Below are 24,676 nucleotides of genomic sequence, written 5' to 3'. Positions count from 1 at the left end.
TGGTGGAGGGCAGAGCGCAGGGGCTCCCGGGTCTCCCCTGGAGCCACAGGGACACTAGTCCCATCGTGGGGGCTCCACCCTCATGACCTCATCCAACCTGATCGCTGCCAAGGCCCCGCCTCCGGATCTTCCCACTGGGTTAGCATCTCCACGTGTGAACTTGGGGACACAAACACTCAGCCCGTAGCAGACGGTCTCAAGTCGGGGTGTTGCAAGTGCTGTCACCCACGTGTGGATCACCTGGGCCGTGCGCAGTGGGTCGGGGCTGGCCTCTGCTCAGAGCTCGGAAGCCGGGGCCTCTGAGCGCAGGAGCGAGAGCGGGAGCCCGGGTGGCAGACGTGCCGGGTGAGGTTGGAAACTAGCGCCCAGGGGTTTCTTCTGAATTTCACTGTCTGTTCCACCAGTTTTACTATTAACTGGTACAGTTTAAGGAAAAATTAACCTGTAGGTTGGATTACAAAATGTGATTATTAGGTATCAAGATATTACTAGTATGAATTAGAAACTATTTTTAATAGATAGAAGAGCATGACAGTAAGAGTCTAATAGAAATGTTTGGGTAAACCACCTACAAGACTGTCATCGAATATTGTGTCACACAGTGTTGTGACTCCATGGTGGTCGGATGAATCATGGAGTAATTCTGCATATAAAACTGGGAAATTATTTTTTTCATACAGGCAACATCTGTTACTGTTTGGAAGAGAAAGCCAGGGGGTTTCTGTTCCTGGAGGAACCAGGAGGGCCTCGCTAACCCTGTCCCAGTGAGTTCACGGTGACAGCCTACACTGCTGGGAGCCAGACGCTGTTGTGAGCATTTTTCAGGTGGGATGTGTGATGCGTGCACTGCATCCTCTCTCCCCACCAATAGGGCGATTCCCCTTTTGCGAGTTCTCCAGTGGTTGCTGAAACAAGTGACCACAAACTCAGTGGCTTGAAACAACTCAGATTTACGCCCTTACAGTCTGGGACCAGGAGTCCAGAATCAGTGTCGCGGGCGGAGGCCGGGTGCGGGCAGGGCTGGTTCCTCCTGGAGGCCCCCGGCGAGGCCCCTTCCCCCGCTTCCAGGCCCGTTGCTCTGCTCTCTGACTCCCCCCCCCCCCCCCCCCCCCCTCTCCCTCTGCCAGGACCCTGTGATCATGGCCCCCACCTCCCCGCCCCCGGCGAATCCAGGGTGACCTCCCATCTCGGAACCCTTCACTCCATCACATCTGCAAGGTCCCCTCGGCCACGTGAGGTGACAGGTTCCAGGGATCTGGACGTGGCGTCTCTGGGGTGTTGTGTAGCCCACACCCCTTTAGAAGATCCAATGAGAAGACCCTAAAGCATAGTTCATGGCAGACTTTAATATACACATTTTTAATGATGAATATTAAATAGTTAAATTCCAGTCCTAATATTTAAATGATTAATTTAGCATCACTTAGGTATTGAATAACATGGTAGTTTATAAATAAATTGTCTTTTCACTCTTATTGTCATGAAATAATTCTACTCAAGCATGCGTCCTGCATGTCAGTGTTTTGTCACTTGCAGCTGCTCCTGAGTCATCGAATAGTATACTTTCCATTTTGTCCAGTTCTTTCACTTTTTGGTGTGTATACATCAGTTACTCTGAGTTACGCTTCTGTTACTGGAAACTTTATCCCAAGACGTGAGAATTTCTCCTGACAACTTTAAAACAATTATTTAAAAAACATATACTCTTTAAAAAACATGTTCTCTTATGTTTTGGATCTTCACAATACAATCACTCACTGTATTGCTTTTCAAAGTGATCTCTGAAGGGATTTGTGGGGAGAGGAGTCCTCCCAGCGGGCCTGGCTGCCGCCCTCTGCGAGGCCCGCGTGCGGGGCTGGCCCTGGGCTGGCGTCCGGGAGCTGGGGTGTCGGGATGGGGGGCTCCCTGGGCCTCCCCTGCTGTGTCTGTGCTGACACCCTTCCCCCCTCCCCGGGGCTGGAGTTCGGTGTGTGCCCGGCAGAGGGGCCTGCGGAGCCTGCGGGCCCCCAATGAGAGCCCCGGTTCTGAGTCTCTGACGAGCTTCCCTGGGGACAGCGTGTCGCTGGGGGTGGAACGCGGCCCGCGTGACTCCACGGGACGGGGTTCTGGAAGCTCGCCCCCAGGCCCTCTCCCTTCGGTGGTTCTGCTTCACAGCCCTTCGCTGTGATGGATCAGAGCCTTGAGTATACGTGAGCCCTGCGTGTCCTCCTGCTGGAAGCCCAGCGGTGGTCTTGGGGATCCCGACATGGGTCTTTTTTCAGTGACAACCAGTACTTTCTATTGTGAAGTCATCCCCCTGGAACAGTTAAGTTTAAATTCCTTTGCTCTTTTTGGTTGTTTCCTCTGTGCTGTCAGGCAGCCTCTATAGTATCAGGTTGGCCAAAAAGTTCCTTTGTGTTTTTCTGTAACATCTTATGGGAAAACCCAAACGAACTTTTTTGGCCAACCCAATATTTCAGACTAATGTGTTTTCTCCACACAGTGCTTTGTTCAAAATAAATTACTTGAGCGAGGGTGGTGGATATGAGGGAAAACAAGCTGACAACACTTCCTGGGGGAGAACTTTGCGTGGAGGGAGCTTGTGATCAAAGACGGGGATGGACTAGGGGCCACGCAGCTGCCTTTCCGCCCTCGGCTCTGCCCCTGGCTCAGTGCATGGCAGGGAGCTCCGGGGAGCTGGGCACTGGTCCTTGGGCCACACCCTTGAGTGATTAGGGTCCAAGGGCTCTCCTCTTTCCATCTAGACAGGGAGGAAGCAGATTCTGCGGGAGTCCTGTGTTCCTCAAACCCGGGGTGGGATTAGCCTTGGCGAGATCCGAGTTGGGGAGGATACCAGCCCTGGGAAAGGCCTTCTGCTTTGGAAGATTTCTTAGGCTGACTTTAAGATTTGCTGCACAGAGGTAGTGTGTCTCCTTCACGTTGACATTTGTGGGGCAACGAGACTCTTCCTGTGACGGTTTTGTCGTGAGGTATCTTTTTATGTTTGGGTAGTAGCAGTAAGCAGTATAAATATGAGATCTTTAACAACGAGCTCTTTATTCTTCTTCCTTAGGGCATTATTTCAAGGAGAACCATGGTAGCTTCCAGCATTCCCTGAACCACGGATCCGCCGGCCTAGTGAGCTATGCTCCTGGTCTCGGAAGCACTTTGAGATGTACAGAGCGGGGGACCTGGGGGAGCGGCCGCTGCTCGGGACGGCGCCCCCCCGGATGCGGAGCGTGGAGGTGGCCAGAGGAAGGGCGGGGTACGGATTTGCGCTTTCCGGGCAGGCGCCCTGTGTGCTCAGCTGTGTCATGAGAGGCAGCCCTGCGGATTTTGTGGGCCTCCGTGCTGGCGACCAGATACTTGCTGTCAACGAGATCAACGTGAAGACAGCATCTCATGAGGACGTGGTGAAGTTAATTGGGAAATGTTCTGGTGTCCTGCACATGGTGATTGGTGAGGGCATCGGCCACCTGGAGTCCTGCTCCAGTGATGAAGAGGTTGGATTTTATGAAGGAAAAGGCTGGCTGAAGCCCAAGCTCGACTCTAAGGCGTTAGGTATAAACAGAGCAGAGAGAGTCGTTGAGGAAATGCAGTCCGGAGGGATTCTCAACATGATCTTTGAAAACCCTGGTCTTCGAGCAAGCAGTTCAGAGCCCTTGAAGTTGAAACAAAGATCCCTTTCAGAATCAGCCACTGGGCGATTTGACCTTGGCCATGAAGGTGTAAATAATCCAAATACCAGCCTGCTAGCTAAGGAGGAGATACCGAGAGCTGTGAACGATGATTCTGTTTTCAGCGTTGGGCTGGAGACCCACGAAGACTTTGGGGTGGACGCGAGCATTTTGAACGTGGCCATGGTCGTGGGCTACTTGGGCTCCATCGAGCTGCCGTCCACCAGCTGCAGCCTGGAGTCGGACAGCGTGCAGGCCATCCGGGGCTGCCTGCGGCGCCTGCGGGCCGAGCAGAAGATCCACTCGCTGGTGACCATGCAGATCATGCATGACTGCGTGCAGCTCTGCACGGACAAGGCCGCTGTCCTGGCCCGATACCCGGCCGAGAGGCTGGCGTTCAGCGCCGTGTGCCCAGACGACAGGAGGTTTTTCGGGCTGGTGACCATGCAGGCGGCCGACGACGGGAGCCTGGCGCAGGAGGAGGAGGGCGCTTTGCGGACGTCCTGCCACGTGTTCATGGTGGACCCGGACCTGTTCAGTCACAAGATCCACCAGGGCATCGCCCGGCGCTTCGGGTTTGAGTGCACGGCCGACCCTGACACCAACGGCTGCCTGGAGTTCCCTGCGTCCTCGCTTCCAGTCCTGCAGTTCATCTCCGTGCTGTACCGGGACATGGGCGAACTGATTGAGGGCGTGCGGGCCCGGGCCTTTGCGGACGGGGACGCAGACGCTCACCAGAACACCAGCACCAGCAGCAACAGCGACAGCGGCATCGGGAACTTCACCCACGAGGACAGAAGCAGCCGGGTGCTCGTGCTGGACCTGGGCGCCAGCTCGAGCAGGCACGGCCCCAGCGGCAGCGCCTGGGAGGGTGTGGTCGGGCGGGGCTCCCAGCCCTGGGGCGGCCCCTGGAATGGGGCCTTCGGCCACGACCCCGAGGGGGCCCCGTTTGAGGCCGCTCTGCAGGCCGACAGGTGCCGGGACCTCGGTAAGCACCTGGGGCCCACTCCTCACGTGGAAGCCCCCCCGGCATCCTTGCGTTGCTCGGTTCCTCCTTCCAAGAGGGGCGCTGCGGGCCCTGGTGGTGGCTTTGGCCAGCGATGGCTCCCGGTCCACGTCCTGCAGGAGTGGCAGTGCGGGCACACCAGCGACCAGGAGTCTTACACGGACTCCACCGACGGCTGGTCCAGCATCAACTGTGGCACGCTGCCCCCTCCCATGAGCAAGATTCCCGCTGACCGCTACCGGCTGGAGGGCAGCCCCGCGCAGCCCGCGCCCAGCACCCAGAAAAGGGACTGGGCCAGGAAGGCTCTCGGGATGCAGAACATTTTTGGCCCCCATCGAAATGTTAGAAAGACTAAGGAAGACAAAAAGGTAAGCCTGTTAGGGGAGGGTCCGGAAAGGTGAGCGTGCTCTCATAACTCGGTCAGTTACTGATGTGCGACGGCACCTTCATTGCCCAGTTCCCAGTCCTGCCTTCCTCTGGCTGCCCTGGCGGCCTATGTCGGCTTCAGGGCACGTCCGCCTGGATTTGCCCTGGCTCTGGGCGGGGCGGGGCGGGACGTCAGGTGGGACAGGTGGTGGTGGAAGAGATGGTGACCTCCTGGCCAGGGTGAGGCCCTCCTCCCCGCTGCCCACCCTTTCCTGCTGCCGTGGGTGCTGGAGGGGCCTGTTCTGGCAGCCCCTTTGAAGCCCACTTCGTCTCTGGCCCCGGTGGCTGAGGCCTCACGCCCTTTTGAAGCGAGAAAATTCTGGAAGCACAGAGACTGGTCGCTTCAGGACGGGGAGCTTCACCTTGGTGTTTCCTTCATTGAGAAAGTCCTTCATTGAGAAAGTCCTGCTACGAAAAAAACGCCAGCTGAAGTTGGCAGTGGCTGGTGGCTTGAGCATCAGACAGCTGGGGGCGGGGCCGGGAGCTTGGTTCCGAGTTGGGGGAGGGACTCAGCGCAGCAGGAGGGCTGGCCCTGGCAGGCTGGGGCGGTGCTGGCGGGGCAGGCTGAGACGCAGCCGCCCGCGGGTGAGAGGAGGGCTGGCCCTCAGCTCGCTGGCTTGGAAGGAACCGTTCTCAGGGGACCTTTGTGATTTAAAACACCTTTTCTGCGTTTGTTCACATTTTTGTTCCCAGCAGCTGAAAATCCCACAGGAAGACCCTCCAAAGACTGGAGGAGTGCTGTGGCCTGGGCCGTGGAGTGTGTTGAACGTTCTGTTCAGGATCCGTCCCCTTCCCAAGTCTTACTATTTTTCATCGTAGAACACATCAGAGAAAACTTAAAGACGAAGGAAAGGACAGGCCTCCCGTAGTTTTAGCTCCCCTAAATGACCATGTAACACTGTGATGTATCTAAGCATAGATTTGTGCTTTTGTATAAAACACAGTTGTAGTCACGCAGGTTTTGACTGAATTCCTACAGTGGCCGGGCTAGCGGGACTTCTGCCCTTGTGCGCACCTTCCCTGCCGTTCCCTCGGTGGGACTGCATGGGCTGGGCTCTCCTTTCACCTGCAGTGTGGGCGGCGTGGGCGGCAGCTTCGGCCTGGGCTTCCCTGGTTTGGGGAGGGCTTAGGGAGGGAAGGCCCTGGAAGGTGGCTAAAATGTTATCAGAAATTGGGGAATTCACCACCTCTTTTAACATAACCCACAAATGGGTTTTCTCCATTGCCGCTGTGCATGTGAACTGTTACACTGGCAGGAATAAGTGGTGTTTGTCTGGCAGACTGCGGTGCACCCTCGTGCCCGTTCACTTGGTGGCAATCCCCACAGGGCCTCTGACCTCAGGACACCCAGAGACAGGGTGCCGTGCTCCCCGCTCTCCAGGCGAGGTGACCGGTCCTTGAGGGCTAAGTGACTTGTCTAAGGCTCAGCAGTCAGGAGGAAGCAGATTCATGAGTCAAACCTTGGGCTTCGTCGTCTCTCTTGTTTTGAAGACTTTATTTTTGAGAGCAGTTTTAGGTTTATAATGAAATTGAGAGGGAGGCACAGGGAGTTCTCTCTACCCTCAAAGGCGTGCAGCCTCGCCACCATCAGCCTCTCACCAGAGGGTACCTTTGTCACAGTCAGTAACCCCGGAGTCCATAGTTTATATTAGGGTCGCTGTCGGTGGTGTGCATTCTGTGGGCTTGAACAGATTATAGTGACGTGTACTCACCATTGTAGAATCAGACAGGGTGGTTTCACTGCCCTAAAAGTCCTCCGTGCCCTGCCTGTTCAGCCCTCCCCTGCTCTCCCCCAGCAACCACTGATTTTTTCCCCTGTCTCCGTAGTTTTGCCTTTTCCAGCTGTCGTATAGTTGGAATCATACAGTCTGTAGCCTTTTCAGACTGGCTTCTTTCACTTCGTGCTATGCATTGAAGGTTCCTCCATGTCTTTTCATGGCTTGATCGCTCATTTCTCTTTAGCACTGAGTACTGTTCCGTTACGTGGAGGTACCACAGTTGATGTATCCATTCACCTTCTGAAGGACACCTTGGTGGCTTCCAAGTTCCGGCAACTATGAGTAAAACTGTTATAAACATCTGTGTGCCTGCAGGTTTTGGTGTGGACATAAGTTTTCAACTCCTCTGGGTAAGTACCAAGGAGTGGGATTGCTGGCTCGTGTGGTGAGAGAATGTTTAGCTTTGTAAGAAACTGTCTTCCAAAGTGGCTGCGCCGCTTTGCATTCCCACCAGCAGTGATGAAAGTTTCTGTTGCTTCACATTTGGGCCCCAGTTTGGTGGTGTCAGTGTTCAGCGTTTTTGCTGTCCTGACACGTAGGTAGTGGCATCTCACTGTTGTTTTACTCTGCATCTCCCCTGATGGCATGTGAGGTTGAGCATCTTTTCATATGCTTACTTGTCATCTGTATATTTTCTTTGGTGAGGTGTCCGTTGAGATCTTTGACCTATTTTTAACAGATTGTTTGTTTTCTTACTGTTGAGTTTTTTTTTTTTAAGAAACAGGTCTTTAGTTCCTTTTTTTAAATATAAATTTATTTATTTATTTGTTTTTATTTTTGGCTGCGTTGGGTCTTCGTTGCGGTGTGTGGGCTTTCTCTAGTTGCGGCGAGCGGGGGCTACTCTTCGTTGTGGTGCGTGGGCTTCTTATTGTGGTGGCTTCTCTTATTGCGGAGCATGGGCTCTAGGTGTGTGGGCTTCAGTAGTTGTGGCACGCGGGCTTCAGTAGTTGTGGCACACGGGCTCAGTAGTTGTGGCTCGTGGGTTCTAGAGCGCAGGCTCAGCAGTTGTGGCACACGGGCTTAGTTGCTGCACGGCATGTGGGATCTTCCTGGGCCAGGGATTGAACCCGTGTCCCCTGCATTGGCAGGCGGATTCTTAACCACTGCGCCACCTAAGTTCTTTGTTTATTTTGAGTAGCAGTCCTTCATCAGATGTGTCTTTTGCAAATATTTTCTCCCATTCTGTGGCTTGTCTTTTCATTCTCTTGATACTGTTTTTCACAGAGTAGAAGTTTTAAATTTTAATGAAGTCCAGCTTGTCAGTTCTTTCTTTGGTGGTTCGTGCCTTTGGTGTTGTACCAAAAAGGCATCACTAAACCCACGGTCGTCTGGGTTTCCTCCTCTGCTATCTTCTAGGAGTTTTATGGTTTTTTATTTTACATCCAGGTCTGTGATCCGTTTTGAGTTAATTTCTGAAGGGTGTAAGGTCTGTATCTAGATTCACTTTTTTTTTTTTGCATGCGGATATCTCTTGTTCCAGCACCGTTTGTAGAAAAGACAATCATTGCCCCCTTGTATTGTCTTTGCCCCTTTGTCAGAGAGCAGTGGACTGTGCTTAGGAGGGCCTTGGGCTTCTTTTTAATGTTCTTTAACCTTCAACAAAAATGTAGTGAAAACGAAGGTATTGGCTGTTATTGAAGTGCTTGACATGGGACTGATGCTTCCAGCGCTGGAAAGTAGCAGTGTAGCGTTCAGTGTTTGCAGCGCGCTTTATCTCCTTATTTGCCCTATGAGCTCATTATCTTACTGACAAGGAGAGTAGGGTTTATACACATCGAGCGACTTGCCCACAGTCAGGTGGCGTTCCTTTCGTGACGTGATGGGACACATGATTTATCTAAAAATAAGTAGTAATAAATTGTATTGTATTGCGTTCCAGCTCTAATCTCTGCAAGTGTATCCATAGGTCTTTGCTAACTGGGTTCCCCTGCATTATTAGTGCAGTCTAATCCCACAGCCCCTGCTGGAGCGGCAGAAGCTTCCAGGGTTCTAAGGTGGGCCTCCTGGTGTCCCTCCTGGCCTGGCTCGAGCTGGCTGGCGGCTTGTCAGGATGAGCGGAGGACAGGCCAGGAAGGGATGGAGGAAGGAAGTGCTGGAAATGCGAAGAGGAAGAGGCGTTAGGAGCAGGAGGGGGAGGGGCCAGAGGCCGTGGAAGGTCGAGCAGTAGGTGTCCGGAGTTACTGTCAGTTCCTCTCCGTGGTGACAGTGGCTTCAGTGTCTTACTCTGTGCAAAATCAGGCTGTGTCCGCCAGGATCTGGCCAGGAGACAGAAAACACACCAGCGATTTGGACAGGGAGATGTTAGCCTGAAGAAGTGGTAGCCAGACCAGAGGTGGCCCGCTGCCAAGCGAGCGCTAATGGAACCCCAGTGAGGAAGCGGCAGAGGGGCGAGGGCGGCAACCAGGCGGAGCCTTAACACCAAGGGGAGGAGGCCGAGGGGCTGCAGCCAGGGCTGTCCGGGGAACAGGCTGCCGGAGAACGATGGTCCTGAGCAGGATGTGGGCACAGCCTGCTCCCGCCGCCCGGAAAACAGCCCGACGGGAACCAGCGCAGCCCCGCTGGCAGAGCCGGCCACAGAACATCGTCTGCAAGGCCCAGCTCCAGGGTCCGGCGCTGGCAAAGAGGTGTGCGCTGGGCGCTAAGAGGCGAGACTCGGCCGCCTGGCTCAGCCCAGCATCTGGCGCCCTCTGCACACAACATCTGATCTTCGCGCAACCCAGAAACTCAGCAGGGCGCCCCACGCAGCGCGCAGCTGTCCTGGGAGCGGAGATGCGCTCTCCCCACCTTGCTGTTTGTTGCTGTTTGTTTAGGGGCTTTTCTGAGCAAATTCTGTCCGGTGCATTCTCTGTTGTGTGTGGCCGCGAGGTCTCGGCTTGGTTCGCTTAGAGGTCAGCTAGTGACGGGGCAGAGATCTCCTTCGATGCCTGGAGCCAGTCAGTCTTGGTCTTTGCCGAGGGGCCTGTGTGTGTGGAGCCTTCAGTGCTCAGCCAGGCAGCTGATGGCCCCGCTTGGGCCTCCACTCCTGCCGGTGCAGCCGCAGCGCTGCGCATGGGCACAGCCCTCCATGGCCTTGTGGGTTCTGGGGAAACCTTGGAGCTTTTCACACCCCTAGGGGACTTCTCACCGCGCCCCCCGCAGCTTCTCCTTTTAAGCCAGCCTTGGCCGCCTGTGCCGCTGAGGCGTGTTGCTTGTGACCAGTGAGGGGCAAGCACAGCTGATCCCCGGCCTGGGGAGCGGCCACTGCCAGGACGCCCTCCCCATAGCGCCCTCTCTCTCTCTCTGTTTCTGTCTGTCTCTGTCTCTCTCGCAGCTAGGATGGTCTTTCGTGGTCTCTGTGTTTATGATTGCTTCCACGTTATACTTGACAGCCCTTTGTATTAAATGTTCCCTTGGAAAGTCTGGCACGCAGCCTTTCTGTTGTGTTGCACGAAGCCAGCCAGCTCTTAGAGGGGCTACGCCACCGCGTTCAGTCCCCATCTGGTCTCTGAGTCCTACCAGTTCTCTGTCCAGTCAGCCGTCTTTGCAGGATGCTCCTTTACCAGGGCTTTGTCACTGTCTTCTTGGTCCTTTATACCCTAGCGCAGTCCAGATCCCGGCTTTCTGGGACCCCTCACTCCTGTGGAAGCCTGGAGGGAAACCGGCCAAGGAGAAGGCCCACTTCTCCCACACTTGCTCGTTCAGGTGGACACGTCTCCGCCTCTCAGGCTCTTTTATTACACTGGTCAAGTGGGAGGTTTACAGAGGGAATGCTCGGCATTTTGACCTCCTCCCAGTCACATCCAATGCTCTGACTCCTAGTGCGCTGACCCGGGCAATGCTCCTGAACTGTTTCCTCCTTGGGGAGCCCTGAGATATTGGGCTGGGGGCTGGGAGGGCATCACCCGGAGACTTAGCTGAGTGTATGACATTGTTGACGAGAGTTAAATAATGTTTATAAATGGATGCTTTTCCATTTTATTAAGTTTGTTAAGAGTTTGGGTGGGGCTGCCCAGGGCTGGTGTGGGGGCTCCCCGTTCATCAGGGGCCAGGTTCCCCGGCTGTGCCTCCACTTGAAGGTCAGACGGAGACACAGCTTCCGCTACATTCCAACCTGCAGGAGGGGGGAGCCTGCAGGAGGAGGGGGGAGCCTCAAGAGGTGGGGGGAGCCTGCAGGAGGAGGGGGGAGCCTCAGGAGGTGGGGGGAGCCTCAGGAGGTGGGGGGGGGCTGGCAGGAGGGGGGAGCCTGCAGGAGGGGGGAGGGAGCAGTGGAGCCCCAGCAGAAGCTGCACAAGCTCTTGCTGCTTCTCATTGTCCAGGCCTCGTCACGTGACTGCACCCTGCTGCAGGGGGGGCTGGGAAGTGTGGCTGCACAGACAGGTGTGCAGCCCAGATGGCCATCACTGAGAGGGGACTGTGGCTCTGGGCTCTGCCATGGGGGGTGGCGCGGGGTATTACCCACGTGGAAAGCCCCCCAAGACGCCCGAAGCGAAAAAGCAGGTCACATGTACGTATTTAATATGATCCCGCTTTTGTGTAACGTATTTCAATACCCTCCAAATAAACCTATGACATTTTAAAGCATGCATATATTTATATGTAAGTATATAGAAAAAATTAAAAGGAAACACTCCAAACAGATAGTAGTAGTTACCTCAGGTTAGTAAGTGAAAACTGGGAAGCGTCCAGGACACTATAATTTTATTTTGTGTTGTTTTGATTTTTTTATTATGGGAATCTGAACATATTTTACTTACTAAAAATAATGCCTTCGGAGAAACAAATGAAAATTACTTTCTTAATTCTTTTAATGAGAGCAAAGTGAGGATTGGTACTGGAAGCTGTAGTGGTATTTCTATGGCATTGCTAATGACATCATCAGCTATCCAGCCAGGAGAGTATTGGATTCAACAGACAGATCTTGTGCAGTTTTTCTAGTACAATGAGAGGAAGTTTTAAAATAGATTCTAAGAAAATTCTGGAGAATACTAAAAAGGCCAGGTTAGGGCCCCATGATATAATTCCCTCTAAAAACAGCAGCTTTGATCTTCACTCCTTGTAAACCATGCCCTTGGGCAACATTGCATCACTCTCTGCCCAAGCAAGAGGAAAGGAAGCGAACAACGGAGAGAGAGTCAGCCGGTCTGGGGAGATAACACCACCGGGCAGAGGGGCCCGGGCCGGGGGCGGGGGCCGGGCTGGGAAGGGCACTCTGGGCTCCTTAGCTCCCTATGGGCTCGCTCTGCGCAAGGCCTTCCTTCTGACCACGTGCACTGAGCGCTCTCTCGGGGGCTCGGTGCTGCGTGTGGACCTTGAGACCCAGGCCGGTGGAGGCGCTAGGGGGAGCAGGGGAGAAGCGCTTGGGCCCTCCTGGAATAGGCAGGGCAGGGCTTCCCAGAGCTGGACGCAGTCTGTAGGACGAGAGTAGGGGACACTGAGGTGAAGGAAATGGGAGCAAAGGAGCAGAGACACAAAGCAATGCCACCCCTTGCTGTTCTTTGGTTTTGTATAGTTTCCAGGAAAAGGGAGAATATTCAGAGCTAAGTGGCCACTGCCAGAATCAGAAGTGTTTGAAGTGCTTGAATCCCTTATTGATTAGTTTTGCTGTTTCTTCAGCTTTGTAAAAATGGCTTTATAACACAGTCTCATGCAACCTGTTTTGAAATCACTGAATATCATTTCAAAGATTTATCCATGATACCATCTGCAGCTGCAGTTCATCATTCTAACTATGTAACATTCCATTGTGTGAGTATACCACCATCACACACCCACACACACACACAGAGCCATTAACAAAATGACTGATGATGTGTTGGTGAACATTCTCGCACACGTCTCCAGGCATGTATATGAAGGCATTTCTCAGGGTCTGTCCAAAGAACGGAATGGCTGGTTTGTCTCAGGGCCGGGTGTTAAGCTTTTGGTCTCTGTATCCGTTCATATTGACAGTAGACGGGTCTCTGGAGAGACACAGCTTTAATTACTGATGTACAATACGACAGTGGTTCCCCCGTGCCCAGTCCTTGCCCTGGACTGGAGCAATGAGAACCACATCAGGTATCACCCCTCAACTCCCCAAACAGGGATCCAGGAGATTATACACGTGCTGCCCCCTTCCCCTCCTTAAGGGGAGAGAAACCGTTACTCTAAGCAAATCCTCTTTCTAGACAGGGGAAAAATCCCGGGTCTCTCCTCTCACCCTTTGCAGTGCAGGTGGGTGTCTTCAGGAGGGACATAAGATCAGCCTCTTTGGGAGGTGTTCCAGGCCTCGTTCCTTTGAAATGTCAGTCTCACCTGGAGTTCTCACCATCCCTTTGGTCATAATTTAACTGCTGAGTCCCAGGACGTGGAAACTTTTAGTACAGGTCCCAAGTCTCAGTAAAATTTGCTCAGAATGCTGTAACCGTGCAGAAACATGCTGTTTTCCTGGCAGTCCCGTACCAGCTACTGTAAGAACTCAGATCGCTCCACATCCTTGCCGAAGCTTGCCTTCGCCAGACTCCTCCAATTTTTGCCAATCTATTAGTTGTAAAATGGTATCTTGTTGCGGCTTTAGTTTGCATTTCCTTGAGCACAAAGATTTGATTTCCTCTTTGTGAGGGACCTACTGAAAACTTTGCCCATTTTTCTGTTGGGTTGTCTTTCTCTCTAATTGGTAGGAGTTACAGATTTTGGCTATTAACCTTTGCCGATTACAAGCGTTCCGTGAATGCCCTCTCCATGTTCCGTGTCCTGTGGCATTTTTTTTTTTTTTTGCGGTACGCGGGCCTCTCACTGTTGTGGCTTCTCCCATTGCGGAGCACAGGCTCCGGACGCACAGGCTCAGCGGCCATGGCTCACGGGCCCAGCCGCTCCGTGGGATGTGGGATCCTCCTGGACTGGGGCACGAACCCGTGTCCCCTGCATCGGCAGGCGGACTCTCAACCACTGCGCCACCAGGGAAGCCCTGCTGTGGCATTTTGATGAACAGAAGTTATTCACTTTAATGTCATCCAGCTTGTCAGCCTTTATCTTGCACTTTTGACATAACACATTCACTACTACCCTGAGGACAGAAAGATTTTCTCCTTTTTTTTTCCCCTAAACTTTTTTGGAGTTGATTTTTGTGAATGGAATAAGGTGGGTGGCAAGTCCATTTTTTCCTCTATGTGGTCGACCGGTTGTTGGAGCACTAAATTCAGGCTCTCACGAGGCCCAGTGGTGCCCTCTGCCGTGTGCCGTGTGTTCACATACGTGGGTCTCAGTTCTCTGTCCTCCACTGCCAATACCCCAACTGCACTTTACCTTCAAAATTGTACCTTTGTAGTAAGTCTTCGTATCTGATAGGCCAAATCACCTTATCTGATCTTGGCTTTGCTTGAGCCTTGCTCTTTCATATAGATTTTACAATCAGCTAATAAATTCTCCAAAAAATAAAATGCTATTGACTTTTTTATTGGGAGAACTGACATATGTAGGATATTGAGTCTTCCTATCCATGAAAATGGTACCTCTCTTCATTTATTTAGGTTTTCTTTATTTTCTTTCAGTAAAGTTTTATAGCTACCTTCATAAATGTTGTTAATTAGATTTTTTTCTTAGATTATTTGGCCAGATTTATTCCTAGGTACCTTATATATTTTATTACTATTGTAAATGGGTGCCTACTTAAAAATTGTAAATGTTAACTTTTGTGATATATAAAAGTACAATTGATTCACTGCTTTCTTTGTGCAGCTGCCTTGCCAGGATTACTTCCGTTCGTATTTGTTAATACTTGTCATCATGAATGGGTGTTGAATTTTGGCCTTTCTTTTTTGGTTCTTTTTGTGTTCGTTGAGACAATCAAATGGGCTTCCTCCTTTAAAATGCTAGCGTGGTATGTTACACTGATAGAGTTTTGAATATTGAACCATGCTTGCATTCCTGAGGTAAGCCTAACTTGTGCTTATCTTTTTATACACTAATGGGTTTGGTCTGCTAGTATTTTTGTAAAATTTTTGAATCTGTGTTTATGAGTAAAACTGTCTGATAGTGTTCCCTTCTCTCATTGTTTTTGTCTGGTTTTGATATCAAGTTTATTCTAACCTCATAAAGTTATAAAATCAATGGTGGCATTTCTCTCCCCCTTTTCCTCCTCTTCTTCCTCACTTTCTTCCTTTTTGGTGTATTGAATCTCTTATTTAAAAACCCTATTAGAGATGAGATCTATTTTGTCTGTTATTAACATAGCTACACAAGCTTTCTCTGAGTCAGCATTTTCTGTCCTTTTCTTTAAACTTTTCCATTTCTCCACGTTCTAGGATTGTTACTATGAGTGGCAGGTAGTTGCATGTTTTTCCTGATCCAATTTGACATTCTGAGATTCAAGAGTAAGACTGTAATAAATTGGCAAATTTAGTCCATTTATATTTATTGGGATTACTGGCATGTGTAGTTTTGGTTCCATGGTGTTACTGTGCACCTTCTGTAAGTCTGTTTTTTCCTAGGCTCTCTGCTCCTTTCCTGCCTCTGTTTGTGTCTTGCTTTCAAGGCTGTTGTTGGTTCTCCTGCTTTTTCATCGCCTCCTTCATTGGCTTGGACGTTTTGCCACACACCTTGTTTCTGTCTTTTTAAGGTTTTCACTCTTGATGGCTGCCTGGCTCTTAGATATTTATTGAATAAACAAACATATTCCTTAATTTTCTGTCTCGAGTTGGATGTCCTTTCCTACATATTCACCCTTTTCTTCCTTGAGCAGGACATCCAGTCTTGGCTTCTTTCTCGAGAAGGTGATTCACTGTGACCAGGAGCCCTTCCTCAGCCCCCACACGTTATTCCAGAGTCACCGCTCTGTGTTTGTCCAGTGTTGTGTTGGAAATGGAATTTTGTTGATTTTAAAATTGATTTGATTTGGGGCTTAGAATTCTTCCTGATATGGAGAGTTTTGTAGCAACCAGATCTCACAAGTTGTGCTTGTTACTCAGCTGTTGTCCCTCAGCCCCAAGCCCGCCTTCTGTGATGGGCTCTGGGAAGGGGGTCTGTGCCCTCTTCCCCTTGCCAGCTGGGTCCCCACCTGGCTCTGCTCCCAGCGGCCAGGCGAGAGGAGGAGGGTCCTCCTGCCGCTGCCGCTGAGTCCAGTTTGTGGTTTCCCCACCTTGTCCGGGGCCTTGTCACCCCCCAGACACCAGCCGTTGCCTGTGCCCCCTCTGAGGTCCGAGGTCCGGGTCCCACCTTCCCCTCATTTGGCTGCAGAGTTTAAATAAGTCCTCCTCTTCCCATACTGTCCCAGCCCCGGGGGTGCAGCCGCTTCCCGTCCTGGCATCTTGGAGTCTCTTTCTGCCCTTTCAGTTCTCTGATTCCTGGTTAGCAGTTCTTTGTGGGAAATTCTCTGTTGACCAGTTGCTGTGGTTTTGCTTTCTGACTGATATAACGGGAGAAGTAAGTATGTCAGCTGGAAATCCTACTCCTCGGCTTCTCTTGGGCAGGTCTTCAGATGGTCTGGTCTCTGTTTTAAGCTAAATGGCATCCTTGGTTAATTTGTTCAGTAAGTGTTTACTGAGCACCTGCTGTGTGCCAGGCACTGTTGAGGGGGGACACAGCCCTTGTCCCACTGGGGCTTCTGGTCTAGTGTTTATACCCTTAAGTTAGGAGTTTCTGGTTCTGACTGTGGTGCAACGAGATCTGGGTCTGGGCCCTGCTGGCCGTGTGGGCCCGAGCAGGCCCTTCACTGGCTGCTGGGCTCTCATCTGTAGGTTGAGGAGGCTGGACTGGCTGGTCCAGGTCACTGCTTGTGCTAAAATGAGACCTCTCCCTGGGTGGTGGGCAGGCGGGCAGGCGTCAGCGGCCCAGTTCTGCCCTCACTCCATCTGCTGGCTGTTTCTCCTCTCGAAGGCTTCCCTCAGGGGCCCTCCGCCCTCCTGTTCTGAGTTGACCATCCAGAGCAGGGTACCGGAGCGCAAAGGGCTCACGCTGAGGTCCATGCCGGCGGCTGGCCCTCGTACGGGGCGCTTGCGGGCAGAGAGGCGGAGCTGGGGCAGCCCTCAGCCCCTCGCCTTCCCAAGCAGTTAAGATGAGTTGTTTGCGATTTAAGAAGTGGAGTTGACTTTGAAGAAAGCGGATTTGTAGCCATTTTTGCCTAATCGCTACTGTTTAGTTCTGTCTGGGGAGAGTGAGTGATGTAGTGCCAGCAGGGGGCGCCAGATCAGCGGGGATTTTCCAGCAGTTTATTGATGCACAGCCATCTTCATACACCGCGGTGGGGGGCAGGGACTCTCGCTGAGGAGCAGCCGGAGAAGAGCTGAAGCTTCTCCCTGTTGGTGAAATGTCACCACGGGGTCGATTCACACCTCTGTAGGCGTTATTCCTCCTCTGAGGCCCCAGTCCCGCAACGCGCCCGTGCACGGCCACGTGTAGGCGGCTGCTTTCCTTCCGGCCGCGTGGACCCCCTGTCCCCAGTGATGGGCTCCCTGTTACTGGGCACCCAGGCCCCCACGCAGTTTTGCTCTTGTGTGTTCTCTGAGCAGATGCCACCCGGCCAGGCAGGTGGTCCCAGAAGGGAGCACACACAGAGCAAAGGCCCCTGCTGCTCCCAGGGCTTCCAGGCAGCTGGGGAGATGGTGCAGGGGGGTGGTGCTGGGGCTCTGTGGTTCCAGTTCCTGCTGAGAGTGGAAGCCTCGGGACCCCCCCCCCCCCAGCAAGGGGCTGAAGGGGGCTCTTGAAGGGGCGCACCTTGCGGCGAGGAGGGGCCCTGGGGCAGGGGTGAGGGTCTCTAGAGAGATCGCTGGGCTCCAGGTACATTTTACACATAGACTCAGCTTTGGGCATATTTTTTGAAAAAGATATTTCTTAGACAAATCTTTCTCGAGAATATGTCAAATTTAGTAACTTGCTAACAAGGCCCTGCAGTGAGCAGAGGGTGCTGCTCGCGGGGGTGGGGTGGGGGCGGAGAAGGGGGACTTGGACACAGATGCGGGGAAGGGTGTGGGCCTTGACAAGGCCTGAGTGGGCTTGCCAGTGGTCACAGAGCAGCCCTGTGGGGCGGGGCCTGGGCGCCTGTCCCCGGGAGCAGAGGCACAACTGGAACCACGGGCTCACCCAGCTCGGGGCAGGGGTGGGGTTCTCGGAGGCCAGCTTTTCCTCAGCTTTCGAGCGGCAGTGTGCCCGGTCCCCCGGGCCCATTTGGGGACAGGCAGGTCGTCTGTGCAACTTGATTTCTTAGAGGCATCCCGGCCGAGCCCTAGCCCAGGTGCAGCTTCACCTCTGCACGGCTCCGTGGCCATTGTCCCTTTCAGAGTGACGCTCTCGAGCCCGTGGGGGTCTGGCTGTGGCCGGGCACCCTCACTGCCTTCTTCCCTCCAGTGGCCCCCGCCTGCCCTTAGCCCCAGCTCCACGGCAGCCCAGTGGGGCGTCTGTGTTGCCCTCTGTGCTCCCAGCACCCTCTGTGTCACCCTTGTTTTCCGCCACCGGCCTGGGGACTGCGGGTGGGCAGGCTGGCGACACATCACCGCCTGGTGTGGACACGCAGAGACGGAGGATGCGTTTGCTGGGACAGTGTGCACACGGCTTCTCTCTTGGGCTCTTGCTGGAATGCTAGGGTTTGCTGAACACATGTGGTGACGCGATACTACGCCCGGGGAGCCCTTTGCTGGTGGTGACGACGCATCTGAGATGGAGCCTTGGCTTGTCTCTGCGTCTCCTCTCCCTGAGTCAGCTCCTTTCTCCCTGTGTCTACCGCTCTCTGTGTCTCCCTCCCTCCCTCTCTTTCCCTGTTAGTTCTTCTGGATCTTTCTCTCCCTCCGCTTGCTCTGCGGGGGGTGGTGTCTGCGAGGTTGGCTGTGCAGAAACTTAGCCCCGAGAGCTTTATAAGGGAGTGCTGCAAGGTTTTGTCTTTCTGCAAGATGCCCGGGTCCCTACGCAGGTGGGGAGCAGAGAGTGCCTGAGGCCTCGCAGTCCTTAGAAACCTGTAGCTTCCTTGATGCCTGAAGCCGGTCATTTAGGATTTTGAGTACCCAGGAAGTCAAAGATTTTCAGCTGTGATGCTTTTTATTTTTAAAATGTGATGACATTTGCTGGAACCACATTTGGGGAGATGTCTGGCATGATGACAGCGAATTAATTCTGGTCGTTTCCCAGAGAAAGAATAAGATGTTTTAATGGCTGGTTATTTCATGCATTTGGGTTGGTTTGGTCTTCAGACACCAGCTGAATGTCTAGAGATTCTTTAATTTCCTAAAATGCTTCTAAAATTATGTGAAAGCACGAGCTTGCTGAAAACCAGCCTTTATATTACTAATGATTTCCTCCGCCCACTTGTGCTTTCCCAGACATGCGCACATGTTTTTCCGTTGCCCTTGGGCGAGGAGTTTGAGGCTGGGGTTGTCCTCTGGACACATAGTTGGAAGTGGCACAGCAAACGCTCGGGGGCCCTGGGATGACTCTTTTTTTCAACTTTGCGTTTTTGGTTGTGGTGACTCGTTCGTAATGTGAGGTTGACCTGGACGACCTTGAGGCCTCCTCTCCTCCGGTCTCTCCAGGCGGTGTGTCAGGCAGAACTAGTGTCTCCTCCCAAGAGGGTAACGACGTCTTTTTCTTGTTTTAGGGCTCAAAGTTCGGGCGGGGCATTGGACTCCTGCCACCGGCTCAGCGTACCTCTGCCCGGAGATCTTTCGGGAGGTCCAGGAGGCTGAGCATCACCCGCTCCCTCGATGATCTTGAGGTAACTTCATTTTAGGGTTTCTTCTTTCATTTTCCAGGTTTTAAAAAATGATACATCTGAATCTCCTTTGAATCCCACCCATGTTCTACCACCTCTCCCTCTCCTGTAAACTCAGTCTTCAAGTGGGGCTTCTGTGCACACCCAGCCCCTCCCCTGCCCCACCCGCCCCTGCCCCCTCCGGACCCTCTTCCTCTGCTCCTTGGTCTACAACGCATCGCGGTGTGTCCCGTCCTCTCTTACGCGCCAGATGCCGTACTAGACACAAGAACCCTCGGGGGCCTATCATTGCCTGTTACCAAACCAAACTTGGGTCCATTTGCCCAACGCACAGAAAAGCTCATCTACTGACACTGGGTTGTGGGGAAGGAAAGTACAGGCACCAGACAAGGAGAACAGGTAGCTCATGCTCAAAAGACCCAAACTCCCCAGTGGATTTCAGGGAAGGGCTTTTACAGACAGTGTGAGGTAGGGGGTCCTGGGGATGTGATCAGCTTGTGCACAGTTCTCTGATTGGTTGGTGGTGAGGTAACTGGGTGATGTTTCAGGAATCTCAGCCATCAACCTTCCAGCCGGTTGGGGGTCTACATGCTGGTGGGCAGCCTGCATAACTTCTTCCACCTGGTGGGGATTTTAGTATCTGCAGAATCAAGGACACAGCTCAGATGCTATCTAGAGCCCTTGAGGAGGAACTAGAGGTCCTTGACACTGTTCAGTGGCTAAACTGTTATTGTTTTGTCTTGCTCGACTGTTTTCTTTTGATTCTGCATTTTCTCACTTCTCTGGTTAAATTTGCAGTTTGGAATTTGGGGAGGGCCTAGGAGGCTAAAACTTTGCTACAAACAAGAGGGAGGGGGAGGTACTGGGGGATATGTCCCCAGGAGGCCCCCCAGGGTCCTGCTCTGTTTCATACCCACTTTATTTTTTTTTAATTATTTTAAAAATATTTATTTATTTATTTATTTTTGGCTGCGTTGGGTCTTCGTTGCTGCGCGTGGGCTTTCTCTAGTTGCGGCGAGCGGGGGCTGCTCTTCGTTATGGTGCGCGGGCTTCTCTTTGCGGTGGCTTCTCGTTGCGGAGTGTGGGCTTCAGTAGTTGTGGCATGTGGGCTCAGTAGCTGTGGCTTATGGGCTCTAGAGGGCAGGCTCAGTAGTTGTGGTGCACGGGCTTAGTTGCTCCACAGCATGTGGGATCTTCCCGGACCAAGGCCCAGACCTGTGTCCCCTGCATTGGCAGGCGGATTCTTAACCACTGCGCGACCAGGGAAGCCCCATACCCCCTTTAAAGATATGATATTGATCCACACATATCGAGAGTATCCTCTTGTGTGGTTCTCTTCTTTGATTTGTAATCCTTAAAAAATTAATAGACTTTACTCTCAGAGCAGTTTGGGGTTTACAGAAAAGCTAAGCAGGAAGTACAGAGAGTTCCCATGTGCCACCATGCTGGGTACATGATTAGTTGAGGTTGCATAGCGTGCATGGAGGCCACTCCTTGTGCTGTACATTCTAAAGGTTTGGACAGATGGATTGAGGTCACACAGCCACCATCACAGTGTCACACAGAGCATCTCACTGCCCTAAAATCCTAGGTGCCCGCCTGGTCGTCCCTCCCTGCTCACCCTGGACCTTGGCAGCCGTGGTCCTTTCACTGGTTCATTTTGTGTGTTTTAAAATTTTATACACAGATGTAATCATACTGCATGTCTTATTCTGCCACTTCTATAACATTGTATTATACTTTCAAGTTTTACCTTGTAGTTTTAGTTTATTTTACTTGTTATGTAGCATTCCATTATGAATATGTCACAAATTTTTATCCATTCTGCTGTTGCTGGCCACGTGATAGAAGGTTGGGAACAGACCTCTCTGAGAGGAGCTGCAGCGGACAGTGTCATGCAGGTGCCCGTGTGCACAGCCGGGGCTGTGAGAGCGTGTTCTGGGGAGTCAGTTGCTGTGACAGTCTCATCCGAGCCTCACCCAGGCTCTGGCCGCCAGCAGGACCAGGGGCCTTGCTACCCTGCTCACCGACACTTGGTACTGTCAAACTGAAATTTTCCCTGTTTCAATAAAATGCCAACTCATTTTAATATGCATTTCACTGATTGTGAGTGAGACTGAGCATTCCATCACGGGCTCTTTGGCTGTTCAGGTTTTCTCTTTTATTTATTTATTTATTTATTTTTGCGGTACGCGGGCCTCGCACTGTTGTGGCCTCTCCCATTTCGGAGCACACGCTCCGGACGCGCAGGCTCAGCGGCCATGGCTCACGGGCCCAGCCGCTCCGCGGCACGCGGGATCCCCCCAGACTGGGGCACGAACCCGCGCCCCCCACATCGGCAGGTGGACTCCCAACCACTGCACCACCAGGGAAGCCCAGGTTTTCTCTTCTTTGAATTAGTAGCCTATTCATGTCCTTCCTGTAGTTTTAAAATTTTTATTTTATTTATTTTATTATTTTTAAAATAGATTTTGTAGTAGTTCTTTACATTTTGGGGATACAAATCCTTTGTCAGATAAAGGTTTTGAAAATATCTTCTTTGTGGCTGTTTTCTGCCTTTGTCTAGGGTGTCAGGAGATATATATTTTAATTGTAGTAAAATAGAGCATAAAATTTACCATTTTTAAGTGTCCAGTTTGGGGCAATAAGTACATTCACATCATTTTGCAAAAATCACCCGTCAACTCCGGAAGGCTCCTACCTCCTACAGCTGAAACTCGGTGCCCATCACTCACTCACTCACTCCCCCTCCCCTCCCTCAGCCCCTGGCACACACTGTCCTGCTTTCTGCCTTCAGGAATTTGACTTTTGTGTCTGGCTTTTTTCACTTAGTAGAGTATCTTTGCAGTTCACCCATGCTGTAGCAGGTGTCAGAATTTTTTTCTTTGTTAAGGCTGGATAATATTCCACTCTATGGATGGCCCACATTGTGTTTATCCGTCTGTCTGATGATGGACCCTTGGGTAGCTCCCACCTCTTGGCTAATTGGCTAATGCTGCTGTGAGCATGAGTTTGCAAACATCTGAGTTCAGTAATGTTTTAAAAATTAACCATAGTTTCTTACAAACTCAATAACAATTATCTGGAATAAATTGACTTTGGGTTTTTTTTTTGCTTAGAACAGTAAGTTAGTTTGTGTTCTGATGCTAAGCTGGAATCTTTGGCTGTTAGAGCTAGAAAGGGCCTTGAAATCACCTCATTATCCAGATGAGAAGGGGGACTGATTCCAGAGGGTTTTCAGAGAGTCCTGGTTGGGTGTTTTTTTTTTTTTTTTTTTCTTGCGGTACGCGGGCCTCTCACTGTTGTGGCCTCTCCCGTTGCGAGCACAGGCTCCGGACGCGCAGGCCCAGCGGCCATGGCTCACGGGCCCAGCCGCTCCGCGGCATGTGGGATCTTCCCGGACTGGGGCACGAACCCGTGTCCCCTGCATCGGCAGGCGGACTCTCAACTACTGCGCCACCAGGGAAGCCCCCTGGGTGGGTTTTGGGGCAGCGGGGCACATGGTACTGGGAGGTGGGAGCGGGAGTGGCCGTGGGGCAGCCCCCGGGGGCCCTGAGGCCGGAACAGGCCCCTGCTCAGGGCCTCGGGGCTCCGGGGTCCCAAGAAGGGGGGTCCCCCCCAAGCCTGCATTCTCCCTCTGGGAGTTTGGCCAGGTGTCGTCTCTGCATCGTCCTGGGAGAAGGGTCTCTGCAGGGGCCTGAGCCCCCGGGGACCATGAGCCAGCGCGTGTGGCTTGGTGGTGGCTCGAGGTCTGCTTCCGGACAAGCGCTCCAGGCCCTGCGGTCACCGCTTACTTCTCGTCACGACAGACACCAGGGGTCTCCTGTTATCTGAGAGCAGGCCAGACCTCCCCTCCCCTTTCCCTCTGAGTGTCCCCATTTCACAGATGAGAAGCCACGCGCAGGCACAGTGTTCTTTAGACCACGGACTGCAGGGCACACGATCTTTCTATCACCTGTGAACCTCTTTTGTCAAAATAGTATGTTAGAGACATGGGACTCAATCTCTGCGACCTTTTTGCCTGAAGATTTCAAAATGCAGACGCACAAATAACTTCAACACTCGCCTTTGGGAGGCCTGCTGAACTCCCTGTCTGTCTGTTCTTCCCTCTGTCCCACACTCTTCGGCAGGTGTGCTAGGCGGCCTCTGGGCCATCCCCGTTCTTGGGCCTCACACCCTTGTTTGGCCCCCTCCCCAGAGGCACCAGCTTTCGCATCTTGCCTTTAATTGTCCCTGCCGGGGCCTCTGCATGCGGCTGCCACCAGCCCGGCTCCTCTGCACGAGGCCGGTTCCGAGTCCATTTCCTGGGCCCTCGGGACACCGTGTCTCAGGCTGAGCCTCCTGGAGCAGACTCAGATGGAGGGCCCTCTAAACGCCGGGCGAGGAGGACCCAGGAAGGACCGCACAGGACGGGGCGCAAAAGTGGTGAATGTATCAGTCACTCCAAATGAGTGGTGACTGTAAAACAAGAGGAATTGTGTTTTGTTTGGTTTGAAAGTACATGAAATTAAATTACAGCACGGCAGGATGAGCACTGGCAGAGGGGAATGGAGGTCAGCTGTTTCTGGGAGCTTATCTCCACTAGGAAGAGGACAAAGGTGTGATGAAAATTTGAGTTTTATAAGGTAAGGATGCATGTTGTAATCTCCAGGGTAACCTAAGATAATAAAATAATAAGTAAATTTTAAATTAATAGAAGGAAGAAATGGAATAATAAAAAATGTTGAATTTGAAAGAAGGTGAGACAGGAGGAGAGGAGAGACAAAGGGTGGAGAGCAGGAAGGACAAGTAGGCAGCCTCCGTGAGGGGGTTCAGTCCAGCTGTGCTGGTAGTTACAATAACAGTAAAGGGGTCAAATATCCCAGTTAGAAAGGAGAGACTGTCAGGGCAGCATTAAAAGTCTGGTTATGCTGTTTGCTAGGGACACATCAAACGCGAATGGAAGAACGGAAGAGGAGACACTGTGCAGTACTAATCAGAAGGCTGGTCGTGGGGCTGCACTGATCGCAAAGTGGTCTCCCAGGCAGAGCGCCCCACAGATAGACAGGAGCCTTCGTCATAGTGAGGCAGCAGGGAGCTGCAGTTATAAATTTTGTTTGCATTCAGTTACACAGTCTCAACATGTCTACAGCAAAAACTGACAGAAGTAGGAACAGAA

The 24,676-nt window shown here is 52.3% G+C and overlaps 1 protein-coding gene across 3 annotated transcripts in view; it reads left to right on the top strand.

Annotated features, from left to right (window-relative positions):
• Nucleotides 1-680: 680 nt before the first annotated feature.
• Nucleotides 681-24,676, top strand: part of RGS12 (regulator of G protein signaling 12) — a 93,121-nt gene continuing 69,125 nt past the window's right edge. For all 3 annotated transcript variants that reach the window (XM_027103834.1, XM_027103833.1, XM_027103835.1), the window contains exons 1-3: nt 681-825; nt 3,053-5,030; nt 19,405-19,521. In XM_027103834.1, the coding sequence (XP_026959635.1) occupies nt 3,153-5,030; nt 19,405-19,521 (1,995 nt within the window). In that variant the 5' untranslated portion in view covers nt 681-825; nt 3,053-3,152. The remainder of the gene's footprint in view (nt 826-3,052; nt 5,031-19,404; nt 19,522-24,676) is intronic.

The sequence above is a fragment of the Aethalodelphis obliquidens genome, unplaced genomic scaffold (assembly GCF_003676395.1).
Source record: "Aethalodelphis obliquidens isolate GAN/ISIS:26980383/991018 unplaced genomic scaffold, ASM367639v1 scaffold6, whole genome shotgun sequence".
Taxonomy (NCBI): Eukaryota; Metazoa; Chordata; class Mammalia; order Artiodactyla; family Delphinidae; genus Aethalodelphis; species Aethalodelphis obliquidens.
Note: the sequence above shows the minus strand (reverse complement) of the source record. Positions and strands in the feature narration are given on the sequence as shown.